This window comes from Lepidochelys olivacea, assembly GCF_965140295.1.
Source record: "Lepidochelys olivacea isolate rLepOli2 genome assembly, chromosome: 16".
In the NCBI taxonomy this organism is placed as follows: domain Eukaryota; kingdom Metazoa; phylum Chordata; order Testudines; family Cheloniidae; genus Lepidochelys; species Lepidochelys olivacea.
In genome coordinates this window covers 10,183,845-10,196,920 of record NC_140426.1, presented here as the reverse complement: position 1 = coordinate 10,196,920, position 13,076 = coordinate 10,183,845, and the positions used below count along the sequence as shown (strand labels likewise).

General features: G+C 50.3%; 1 protein-coding gene across 2 annotated transcripts in view; it reads right to left on the bottom strand.

Moving 5' to 3' along the window:
- Positions 1-13,076, bottom strand: part of STXBP1 (syntaxin binding protein 1) — a 66,467-nt gene that overhangs the window by 29,309 nt on the left and 24,082 nt on the right. For both annotated transcript variants that reach the window (XM_084649801.1, XM_084649802.1), the window contains exons 2-6: positions 10,080-10,129; positions 9,393-9,474; positions 5,901-5,977; positions 3,870-3,948; positions 1,565-1,668 (exon numbers count right to left, since the gene is read on the bottom strand). In XM_084649801.1, coding sequence (XP_084505927.1) covers positions 1,565-1,668; positions 3,870-3,948; positions 5,901-5,977; positions 9,393-9,474; positions 10,080-10,129 — 392 coding nt within the window. The remainder of the gene's footprint in view (positions 1-1,564; positions 1,669-3,869; positions 3,949-5,900; positions 5,978-9,392; positions 9,475-10,079; positions 10,130-13,076) is intronic.

Below are 13,076 nucleotides of genomic sequence, written 5' to 3'. Positions count from 1 at the left end.
GGGGCTGTTTGCAACAGGTGGATCTGGGTTTGCCTGGGGTTTTCACACACCCCCAGAGCTCAGGGATGCTTGGCCCTACTGATATGGCTCAGGCCCATCTCTAAAGACAGCTGAAATCCTAATGATAGATCCTCAGTCAATCTCACTGCAGCACCTCACCTCCAACCATTATTATTAGCTATAGGACAGTGCTGCCCAGAGACCCCCACTGAGATCAGGGCCCCATTGTGCTAGGTGCTGCACAGACATGGAGTGAGGAATTTCCCCGCCTGCTTACGCCCCTTTTATGCTGCTGCAAGGGTAACGGGACCATAAAAGCCCTGGTTCGAGCTGAGGGAGAATTCCCCTACTGCAGAAACTGAGTCAGACAGCCACAAGGCCCTGTCCAAAATCTCTGGCCGAGGGGGGCATGCTGGGGGCAGGGTGGGATGCTAGAGGGGATGGGGCTGTGGTGGATGCCGTGATTCTGTGCTTACCTGGGGTTTGCTACATTTCGGCTCAGAATCGAGAGAACACAAAGGTGGCTTAATGCCACGTCAGCTCCGTTCCCCAGACTGCCAGTTACACGCTGGGCCTCTCAGAGGCATAGCACACAGTCCTACCCAGGAAGAGACACATCCCTGCCTCCAGGAACTTACGCTCCAGATAGAAAAGGCAGGGGAAACAGGTGCAGAGACTTGCCCGAGGTCACACAGCCGGTCACTGGTAGGACTGGGAATCAGGTCTCTAGTCTCCTGATTCCCAACCCAGTGCCCTGTCCCCAAGACCGTGCTGTCTCTCTCCCCAGCATCAACCTCTCAGTGTAAACACCCACTCCCGCTCCGGCAGGACCCCCAAGCTGGCAGCGAGAGCAGGCAGAGCAGGAGATGGGAAGCACAATCCAACAGTTTCCCTGCAGCAGGAGAAGCATGTTTGTAGCTGGCTCGGAGAGGAGGGGAAACCAAATCATTGCTGCTCCAAGGGGGCCAGTACCACTAAGGCTGTCCCTGCCAACAATCCCATGATAAGAAGATGCCAAATTCTAGTGTCAGCTGCTGGCAAAGGTTTATTCTCTGGGGGCACATTTGGTTTGACCAGCTAGGCAAATCCCTGCAACTGTTGGGATTTAAAGAGTTAATGGCTCTGAAGGTTGATTGCCATCTGTTCCTAGTCACATGGGCCGCCCTCCCACAGGGCAAGGGCCTGCTCCCCGGCAGATGGCACAAAGTTTCACCCCTCCTGTGCCCTGGACTCATTGGCCCATCCCTGGTGGTACCCAAGGAGCCAGCCAATGACAGGCAATAGCATGGGGCCGGGGGTGGAGCACAGGGTTAATACACAACCGGGGATCAGACCTGAGAAATAATCAAAGGAGACAGGGCTGAGAATGCAGGGCAGGAGGTAAAGAACCAGCCCTGGAAAAAGGGGGTTAGTAATTTAATCTCTCATTTCAGGCTGTTCCATAAACTCTTCTCCTGCAGGGAACGTGAGGCTTTTTCCTTTCCAACCCTCCCGTGCCATTCGGGGTCTCCTAGAGAAGGCGTGCTAGGCTGATCTCTGCTCTTTTGCCCCGCCCCGGACTCACCTGGGACTCGTAGGGAAGGAAGGCTATGTTGATTTCTGTCAGGGTCTTGATGACTTTGGCCGCACGAGATTTCACCAGTTCGTTAAACAGGGCATCGGGGCAGGCTGGGAAGAGAAGGAGAACCAGAAGATTCAGCAGAGGTTTTAAATCCTTGGGTGCCTCATGCCCAAAGGCCAAAAGAAAGGTCAAAGCCACCCACACAAGTATCAAACCCATCCTGAGAAAGGCCCCGATAAATCCAGAGAGGGGTGGATGGTCTCATTCCAGTGCCCAAAAAACAGTCTTAAGGCTGGTGCTTATTGTCCCGTCTCCTTGGGGACCCCCAGACCAGTGAGGAACCACGCTCACACTCAGCGGGCTCCGTAGCGTTAATAATGACTTCTCTAGCACTTTCCACCCCAGGATCACAAAGCACTTTAAGCACATTGTTAGTGAATTCGGCCTCCCTGTGAAGTGCAAAGATACCGTGGCAAAGAGAATGGCCAGATCAGTAGCATTTTAGCCCTGTATGGCAGATAAGCAAATAGGCTCTGAGAGGGGTCGTGATTTGCCCATCATTGCACAGGAAGAGCTGGGGAGGGACTGCAGATCTCCTGCCTCTTTGGTCTGTACTTATGCTGCTAGGCTATTGTTCTCCCAGTAGAGCCTGGAAGCCCCAGTCGAGATCAGGGCCCTGTTGAGTTAGGTGCAGTACAAACACAGCGTGAGCGACAGCCCCTTCTTCAAAGAACTTGCCATCGAAACAGACAACAGACTGGCGGGGCAGCAAATCTCTGCCAGCTAGGGGCTGCACCCTTCCTCGGGGCCCTGTCAATTATCAAGCTGGCCCTGAGGAACAGAACTTCTCAGAACTAAGCTAAAACCACAGGGCCTGCCTTGATAGACCCCAGAGGAGGGAAAGAGGATAAGAGGAGAGATGGGAAAGCAGTTATTTGAAGAGGAGAGGGGAAGTGAAACATCCTTCTCTGGATCCTTAGAATGACCTGTTGGGAGGAGGAATTCCCATTATTTAAGGAATCGATGCTCTCTCATAGGTTAATACCAGCAGCAAATAAAAGAAATGATCCAAACCCCACTGAAGCAATGGGAATCTTTCCATTGACTTCAGTGGGCTTTGGATCAGGCCTGAAGTGCTGATGCCTTGGGAGGTTGTTCTGGGGAGCAGGTGGCTGGGTATACTGCAGACGGGCAGAGGAAGTCATTTCAACTTTTCCTGCCCATTCCAAAGTCACTCACCAAACCAACGGCGTGCCCTGGTTTGAGACCATTTTATCTAATGCTGTTTGCTCAGTTTGAAATTTCCCAGCTACAAAATTATTCACTGGGTGATAATCTCACATGGTCTTCAAAGTCTCCTTTGTAAACCGATTTCCTGTCCCCTGCACTACCTCCAACCTGGGTTCTCTTTGCCTCTGGGGACAACTTCAGCAGCAATCCACTCACCCATGGCCCCCGCCAGCTTCTCTTCTGAAACAGTGCAAAGAAATGACACCCCAGGGTGACGCAGTGTAATGTCAGAGTAATGGTACTGACATCAGGGGGGCTGCTCCAGATCTACACCAGTATAACAGAGCAGAATATGACCCACAGTGTCCCGTGCAAAAATGCATCAGTGCCATTAAGCATGTGGGCCATGAAGCACCATTCTGTTACACCAGTTTTATGCAAATGTGACTCCAGTGAAGTCAAGGGAGTCCCACCAGTGTAATTGTGGGGTAACAGACAGAGAATCAGACTCTTGGGACTTAAATTAATCACTGGTGGAACTCCACTGACTTCAGTAGTGTTACATATCTGGAGTGCATTTAGCCCCTGGTGCATTGAACAGCTAGAAGAGGGCTCTTGGAAGAAATATCCCCTTCCAGAAATCCCTGCCTTGAGAGGGGATGAGAGCAAGGGGATGAATATGGGCGAAGGCTGAACATAGGAAAGATTTCCTAACCATAAGGCCTAATTAGAGAGTGCAATTGTTTCCGGCCGAAACTGGTGAAAGCTCCATTCCATGAGTCATTTAGCTTAGACTAGACACAGCATTTGCACATATATGAGAGAGAAAAACCTTGCGCTGGATGAGGGGTGAGTTGGATTCATGTACAGAGCTTTTCCCAGCTTTGATTTCTAGGATTTCTTTGAGGCATTTTACAAATCTCAGGCAAAGGTTGCCGCAAATCTCCTACATGCAAGTCTTGCTTGTTTCCTGCCAGGATCTTGCATCTCCTCTGCATTATGGAAGTCACAGTGTGGCAGGAGCCCAAACTACAAGACATCAGAGATGCAGGGAGAGGGATGGAGGCAGAATACTTACAGTCAGTGAAGAAGACATGGGCAGCCCTGTACTTGGCAGTTGGGGGATCCTTGAAGTCACTGATGAGTGAATGGACAGACTACAGGAAAAAAAGAAAAAAAAAAGCCCACGTGAGGCTGGACACCAGAAATCAGGATTAGCATCATTAGACACTTAACCCAGATGGTGCATTGGCTGGTCTCAATAATCACAATGCGTGCCATGCTAGGGAATCATCAGCTGGCTCTGACCCATTAGCTTAGGAGACAGATATTTACACTATCTCTTTTGTAAATTTCAGTCCCATGCGTTCAGGAGCTGAAGTGCCAAGGAACTTTGGGGCAGCGTTAAGATAAAGGATCTAGGTTGAGATGAATTCATTCTGACGGCAGTTGTATGGCCAAATCCCCTGGCTGGCTTTGAAAATCTCCACCCCAGACCTTGCCACTTTACAGACACAAGGGGAGGGGAGGACTGGTTCTCACTAGTAGGCATCTGAGAAGAAGCTCACACAGCTCGACACCCTGGTTGGGCACTGCTGTGATAAACTGCACACTGCTGAAGTCCTGCAGCACTGCTGTTAGAAAACTCACGGTGCTGGGTTTCCGGCTGGGCACTGCTAGAAGTCTAACTGGCCTGGGCTGCCCCCTGCTATGTGCAAGCTCCCACGACTTCGGGGGGGAGGGATAGCTCAGTGGTTTGAGCATTGGCCTGCTAAACCCAGGGTTGTGAGTTCAATCCTTGAGGGGGCCATTTAGGGATCTGGGGCAAAAATTGGGGATTGGTCCTGCTTTGAGCAGGGGGTTGGGCTAGATGACCTCCTGAGGTCCCTTCCAACCCTGATATTCTATGATTCTATGACTGAAGTCCTACCAGTGCAATCCTACCTTACTCTGCTGCACTGCTATTACTAAAGCAAAGAGCATCGTAAGTTTCAAATAAAGGATTTAACATTTATGTGTGTAATAAGATACAGGAAACTGGATTAGAGGGGCAACTGGTGTGATAGGATCGGGAATTTCCGTGTGCACAGACAGGATTCTGCTGGGATGAAGCTCAGGACTCTGGTGTTCCAGCTGACATGGGCAAGGCACGGCTGAGTGGTTCACCCACCTACCATGAGCAGAGCTCTTTCACTGTAGGACATGCTTGTAATTTTGCTAGTTGTCTCTTACTAGTGAAAAATATATTCATGTACGACAATGTGATAGCTCAGTGGTTTGAGCATTAGCCTGCTAAACCCAGGGTTGGGAGTTCAATCCTTGAGGGAGCCAGTTAGGGATCTGGGGCAAAAATTGGGGATTGGTTCTGCTTTGAGCAGGGGGTTGGGCTAGATGACCTCCTGAGGTCCCTTCCAGCCCTGTGATATTCTATTCTAACATTAGCCAGAAAGGCTTCAGATCCTCCCCCAAATGAGGTTAAACTGACCCACAGCAACTCAGTTGGTACAGCATGATTTTGATTATAAGATGATCATTAGAGCTGGATGGGAAAATGCAGATGGAATCATTTCCCAACCCAATTAAAACGCTTCACCACATCATGTTGATTTCATCACATTTTCGGTTTTGGAGAAAACCTGGGGGGGGAAAAGTCCAAACCTGTTGAATCGTCCCGGTTTGACATTTTCAGACTGAAATATTTCAGGTTTTCATTGTGTAACCACTTTTTGGTTTGAGGGGTTTTTTTTTAGTTTGTATTATACTACATGTGTTTGTTGAAATGAAATGTTTCCATCAATCCAAAACTACTTTTTTCTCAGAATTTTCTTTTGCGGAGCATTGTGGTATTTTGGGGCTTTGTTCCAAATTGGAATGAAAAAAAAACAAAAAACAAAAAACCAATAAAATCCTGAAATCTTTTGTGAAACTGAATGTCCTTCCTCTGCACAGCTCTAAGGATCATTGCTGATGCCTGTAAGTGCCTTATAGGGCACTGCCATCCATTCTTGTCCTGGCACTGACAAATACCCCTTCAGCACAGATGCTACAACCAAACATGATTAGCTTTCGCCAGACCCTGGTACAAGACACTCCCATGCTGGAGTTTCACCTTATCAGATGGGGTGATGAGGTACACGGCCTCCAAGGTGGGGAGCGGCTCTCGGCGCTTGTTGATGTCTTCCACAACTGCACAAGAAACACAACCAACGCACAGGGGATTGGTACAGCAGGTGACAGGAGATAGGCTGCCTATTTTCATTGTATATAGCTAGATATTGTGTATAGATCTATATCGCTGTGACCTGGAGTCTCTTATCTAATAATTGGTTTTTGGTCATGTCTAACCAACAAGGCAAGTCCCAATGGCAGAAGAGCTGTGATTCCACCAACCTCCCAACACCCAAATAACAAAGGTTCCCAGCCGTTAGCTTGCTCCTACAGTGCCCCCAAGGGGAGGATCAAAGGGACAGTAAACTCCAGAGGCAACGGTGCTTATTGCTCCATTCTGCAAGACAGCCACTCCCCTTAAAGCACAACTGTTGAATGCAGGATGTACAGGAACCGCTCAGAGCATCACAGCTGGGATACTGTAGGGTTTGGGACCTGTCCTGGAGAACCCTTTTTTTTTAAGGGTTGATTTTTTTGTGATAGCTCTTTCCATCCTTTAAAATGTATTTATTACTATTGCCCTTGAATCTTAATGCTTGTGAAAGATGCTCTGGAGAGTGGAATCCTCCGTTCATGCACAAGACTGTGCCAGAGGCAGATGTACCAGCTTCCCCCAAGGAACCTCATCCTTATCCAGGGAGGGTCAACTGGTTGTGTTGATTGGCCTGCATGTTGTTTGTGTAGGTGGTGCTGGGCTTCCAGCTGTTCAAGATGGTTCTTCTTGAAGTTGTGGCCAACCACTCTTACGGTGTGGCACCATGCAATGGGGTTAGTCACCAGCTGCTCGAAGTTCGAGTAAAAAATGTTCCTCTTGTGCAAATTTTGTTCAGAGTATCTTTGAAGTGTTTTGTCTGCCCTCCACGCAACGCATACTGTTGCCAGATCTTAATTCAAAATATAGAATTTGTTTTGATAGATGGATACCAGACATGCAGATTACATGACCAGTTCATCTCAGTAGGGTACAAATCAGATGAGCAGCCCAAACCAGACTTACATGTTGGACACCTGGCCCTGCCTCTTGATGTCCAGCAATTGTCACGGGTGTCACAAATGGAAACTGTCAAGCTATTTAATGTGCTGTAGATAACAGGTCCGTGTTTCAAACGGGAATATGTTTAAAGTGGATGAGCAGTTGTGCATTAGTTCACACACTTTCTCAATCAGCAAGACCATTTCCGGTGGCACGGTAAAGTTCTGTATCTGGCTACCAGTCCCCTGAGCCACATGGTCCCTTGCAAAACAACCTCTTCCATAGACCCTCCTGCATTGCTGAGCTGCAGAAGTTCCTTTTCCCATGTGAGCTACCCCAATCCTTCCAGCCCTCTGCAATTAAATGACCCTCAGCACCGGCAGAAGCCCAGGGGAAATCAGGATCTGGATCTGGGGACTATTTAGCGATGAAATCCAATTTTTTTGTATGAAAAATAAAATCACGAGGCAGGAAATAGTACCAGCCCAAACCTCCGGAGAACCACTGAAGCTTCAGGGCCTGGTGCCATTTGAACAAATGTTGGACCACAACCTGCTGTTCTTGGGGGTAGATCCTAGGCTACTGTAGGTTGTCATAGCTCCATTGACTTCAGCAGAACTGTGGCAATTTACGCCAGCTGCGGATTTACTAGGACCGATATATATTGCAGCTGGCAACTGCTATCTGGTTCCGATTCTCCTCCCACTCATGCTGGTGTAAATCTGGAGTTGCATGCTGATGGAGCTAGTGTGGTGCAGGAGGAGAATGAGGCCCTGTAAGTGAAGGTAGGACAAGCAGTAATGGGCTTAATCTGAAGCAAGAGAGATTTAGGTTAGATATTAGGAAAACCTTTCTAACGATAATGACAGTTATGCTCAGGAACAGGCTTCCAAGGGAGGTTGTAGAATCCCCACCGTTGGAGGGTTTTAAGAACAGGCTGGACAAACACCTGTCAGGGGTGGTCTAGGTTCACTTGGTCCTGCCTCAGTGCAGGAGGCCGGACTAGGTGACTTCTCAAGGTCCCTTCCAACCCTACATTTCTATGACTCTGTCAAGATCAAAACAACCTTGGTCAGACCTCACAACACATCAGAAAGAATCTGCTTGGAAGACTTTTGCAGCCCCCCCAAAAAACTACCCCTCCCCCAATCTAGAGCTTCCCACCCCACATCCCCCAGGAACTCTGGTGGATCTATCAGTATACCTTGAAGGTCATAACTTACTTTGTCCTTTCTTGGACAAAATTTCCATTAGCCTCAATGGGCCCAGTAAGGCCTATGGGATTTGGCCTTTCATTATTATCAATTATTATTTCCATTGCCCTCCTGCCTAGAAGCCTCTGCTAGAGGTCAGAGCCTCTTTGCGCTAGGCGCTGTACGTGCACAGAATGAAGGGGCAGTCTCTGCACCAACTGGCTTCCAATCTGTGCTGTTCAGAACGTACTGAGCCTTCTCTGGTCGCTATTCTGGGGGCACTCCCATAACAGGATCTTTGTTTTACTGGGAGTTCCCCTTGCTCCGACAGCTTCTTGCCATCACCCGCACCCTGAAGTTCTGGTTCTGCTTTCACTTGCCCTGGTGTAAAGCAGGACCCACCCAGGCTGAAGTCAGTGGAGTTACCCCTGGTGTAAACTTGCTGGGAGAGGAAAATCAGGCCCCAGATCCAATGTTTGTCACGTTGCAATAGCGCTGTGTGCTGGGGCAAATGCCATAAAAACCAGCATCCTTCGGTCAAACGCCAGTCAATTGAATGGCTCCATAGCTGTGTTTTACATTTTTTTCTGCTGGCTTTGTAAATTCCACCGAGAGCTATTTATGGGGCTGAAGTACAATGACGTCAGGTCTATGTGTGGTATTTCCAGCAACCAGGGACTGAAATACCACCAAGAGACAAGCTCCTCGTGCTATCCCAGCCGGGTGAGTCATTCAGGGAAGTGTGTGAAAAATCTCACCACAAACACTGAGACTTTGACATACAACCGAGTGGGTTACCACGGAATACTGCAGCTCCCTGTGGGAATGACGTCAATATTGCCATACAGATATCCTTAGTAACAATAGTTCAGTGGGAGAGAGACTCACAGTCCATTTGCCTCCTGGGTTTAAGGGGTCACACTGGCATAGTCAGCCCAGTGGATCTATTCAGGGGCATAGTGGCCATCTGGGGAAGAAATGAAGCTCGAAACTCACTAGCTGTATGGGAACATTTTCAGTGTGACTGGGGCTAAGAGAGAGATGTAGGCCCAGTGGCAAAGCCCTGTCCAGGAGAGACGGACAGATTGAAGTACTGCAGCTGATTCAGAACAAAATGGGAGCAATGGATGGAGTGAGGCAAGCTGCCATGGGAAGATGCTGGTCTCCCAACTCCTCCTGATCACCTGCCTCCCAGTGCCAGCCGACTTTGGTGGTGAAGCTGGAATCTAAGGAGCAGAAAGGGAGTGTCAGGGGGCACGGGACTCACTTGTTATCCCCTCCGTCATGATGTCAGTCATTTTACAGCAGGAAGAGAGCATGCGCATGCTGAGCTGATCCACCACCAGCACCTGGAGCAGGAGAGAGACTGAGTGAGCAGGAACACAGTGATTGAGCCATGGGGGGATCAGGCGTTAGGATGCACCTGGTGTAATTCGGTGCTTCGGACAGTAAAGTGACCCTGACTGGGCCTGGCATAGCGAAGGGGCCCACACGCAGGCCTCTGCCATGCTGCTCTGCCGGTGCATCTCAGTGCCGCCATGCAGCTTCCCCTAGAGCTCTAACCACCAGCTCTGGGTTGCCACAGACCTCTGCCAATGGCCCACCGCCATGCCCTGCAGCACCCTCTGCTAGTTCTGGCCTTTGTTTGGCAAACGGGACAGGAGACGGCTTTTTCTTTTCCTCAGCCATTTTCTTTTGGACTCCCTGTCCTCATATGTCAAACTGACCGCAGCGCAGCCCCCTGGCCAGCACTGAAAGGAGGGATGCACAGAGCCGGAGCAGAATCCCTAGCAGGGCTGGTGCTACACGTTACTCATCGTGTTTGGCAATTTTAGCATCCGTCCAGCGTGCCGCATTGCCCTGCACTGGGCCAGCAACTCCCAGGCTGCTTCCAAGCCCTTCCTCCATATTGCTGCCTGCCCCCTTCCACCTCTCTCTGTTGTCCCCCACTTACTTTCCACTCGCCCTTCTTCTTCACCTTCCTGATGACGTCATGCATGATCTCTGCAAAAGGAACAGAAAAGGTGGATGTTAGTTCACACCAGCTTTCCGAGGGTCCTGGGCTCTGGCCCCTGTTACTCCCCTAGCTTCATCCTCCTTGGCCGCAACAGCGCCGGTTGGTCTGCACTGCGACTACTGATCAATACTCTGCTTGCATGCAGGGAATAATAATAACAATAATACCCAGCTTTTTCATCTACAGATCTCAAAGCACTTCACAGAAGAGGTCAGTACCATTATCCCCAATTTTCAGGTAGGGAAACTGAGGCATGGAAGTGGACTTGCCCAAGGTCATCCAGCAGGCTAGTATCAGAGTTGGGAATAGAAGCCAGGTCTCCTGAGTCCCACTCCAGTGCTCTGGTCAGTGGCTGATACTGCCTCTAAAGTGCTTCCCACCCAGAGGTGGTGTCTAAGGGGATGGCATTTGCTTGTCAGTGGGTGGGTCTGTGTGAATGACAAGTGGAAGGGCCGGAAGACGGGGTGAATTCCCTGCTGGAGACTTTCTTACACCATCTGAGCTACAACCACTTCTGAACCAGGCTGTGACCTCTAACTGCTGTGTCTGGGATCAGTCACGAGGGTAAGAGATGGCTCACGGCAATTCCAGAGGCAGCCTGTATCGGGGCCGTTCGCGCACTCTGGGCATCTGCATCCATCCTGCCCAAGGGGAGAATGAGTAGCACTTGAGTTGTGCTCCTTTCCTTGGGACAGTGTTAGTGTCATTTATTCCGAAACTGTGGGAACACAAAGATGCTGCTGCGGGACATGCCAAGTCAGCAGGACAAGCAGCCTGACCGAGACAGCAGGAGAGAGAGGAAAGGGATAGGGGACTATTGTAATAGAGAGACACCACTGCCCCCCCCCCCACCCTGAGCAGCTTTGCAGTCTCAGGTAGAGCTGGGCAGAGAAAGATCATCCCATTTCATTTTGATATTGCGAAATCGGGTTTGGTTCTGATTTGGACCGAAACAAAAAAGTTTGAAATTCTCCCATAAAGGAAATGGAGCCACGGAGCTGTGGATGCTGGAGGAGCCCAGCTCCAAGGTAGTCCACTAAGCTGCAGAGCCCTTGTTCTCCCTGACTTTGACCTGATGGGCTGCACCCAGAGCCAGGGAACATGGAAGCCCCGACTGCCATGGAGCTGTGTGCATTGGAGCTTGGGAATCAGGATTTGCCAAGCTGCCAGCTCCCTGGCCTGCCAGATGGGCTGCTGAGGAGCCAGGCAGGTAACCTGGCAGGAAACCAGGCAGTGTCCAATGGAAACCTCCCTGGAGGCTGGGCTCCATCAGAACTTCATCGAAATCAAACCATCTCCAGGACACATTTCGATTCTGACAAATCAGAATTCATCCCCCCTTCCAGAAAAAGTGTCTTGTCTGAATTTTTCTGACCAGCTGTAGTCTGAGGCAGCAAGAGGGGAGCGTCCATTCCATTAGCGCGGGGGCTGTACGGGGAAAGGCTGGAGCAGGGTAGCTGCGGGGATTTGATCTGTGAGAATGGATGGGTTGTGCGTCATGCCCAGAAGTTCACTGTGAGCTTTGGATCAGGTCCTTCTTCAAACACTTGAAAGGCTGCCATAAAAACAATGTTGTTCTCTCTTTCCCCAGAGGGCAGGACAAGCGGCAGTGGGTTCAAACTACAGCAGATCAGATCTAGATTAAATCTCAGGAAAAACTTCCCAACTATAAGAACAGTAGGACAATGGCACAGACACCTAGGGAGGTTGTGGAAACTCCTTCACTGGAGGTTTCCAAGAGGAGGCTGGATAGCCAGCTGCCTTGGATGGTTTCGTCACAACAAATCCTACATCTTGGGAGGGGGTTAGACAGCATGACCCTTGCGGTCCCTTCTAACCAATGGAAAGACACCCATTGACTTCAATAGGCTTTGGAGCAGGTCCCAAGTGAGACTGGGTATTCCAGAGCCTTCAGAAAGCTCATAGCCCAGTTCATAGTGACATCAGGAGGGCAACCGAAGTTATCCTGGTGTCAGTCCTGGCGGGGAGGGGGGGTGTCCCTGTCATATACCCCAAATCTGCCCTGATCACCTGAAAGAACTCACCTAAACACAGTAAAATCTGGTAACGGCAGTAGCCAAAAGGGCTGCTAAAATTCTGCCATTGTGGGAAGTGGTTGCTCGGCAAAGAGGGGCTCTTCCGGGGACTGAGATTTCACAGGCCTCGAGGGCAGGTGGCCAGATGAGTTTCCACCCTCCATTATTCTTCAGGCACTGGATTTCCCTGTTACCCTTGCCCTCTTTTCCCTTTTAACCATGCAGACAGGCTTTGAACCCAGCTTCCTGCAGCTGAAGGCCTGCTCTGTGCAAACACTCGAGCAGCAAAAGCCTCCAAGTAGGCAGGCCTGAGCGCTGCTCACCCACCCCGCTCGACTGGAGCTTTCTAATCCAACGCACGAAGAAAACAACAAAGGATTTAGAGCCCCTTTTAGAAACAAGAACCAAGCAGCTTGAGCCATTCCCTTATAATCCTTGGCAATCGCATTTCACCTCCCATTTAGGTCTGTCTTACGCAACCAGAGGCAACAACATCACACGGACCCTCACACGCCAGGCTCACTCCACTTTCACCCTTGGAGCATCTGCCTCGCCTGGGCTCCCACCACTAGTCCAAGCTCTAGGGCTAAGGCGGGTCAGCAGCAACGGACCTTCCAGGCATGTCCCATCCCAGGTTGCTCTGGGTTCTACCTTAGCCACAGGGCCTGACTTGCCTTTGCGCACCTGTTACAGTCATACAGAGAGCGCGTGAGTGGATGATGAATAAGACCACGATTTTGTCACAGAGGTCACGGAAGTCACGGAATCCATGACGTCCAGAGACCTCTGTGACTTCAGCCCGCAGTGGGCAGTTGGGAGCTGTGGGGTACCCCCATTGTCTGAGCGGCAGAGCCCCTGAGCTCCAAACTGCTGTGGGGCGGGTGGGGGGGGGGGGAAT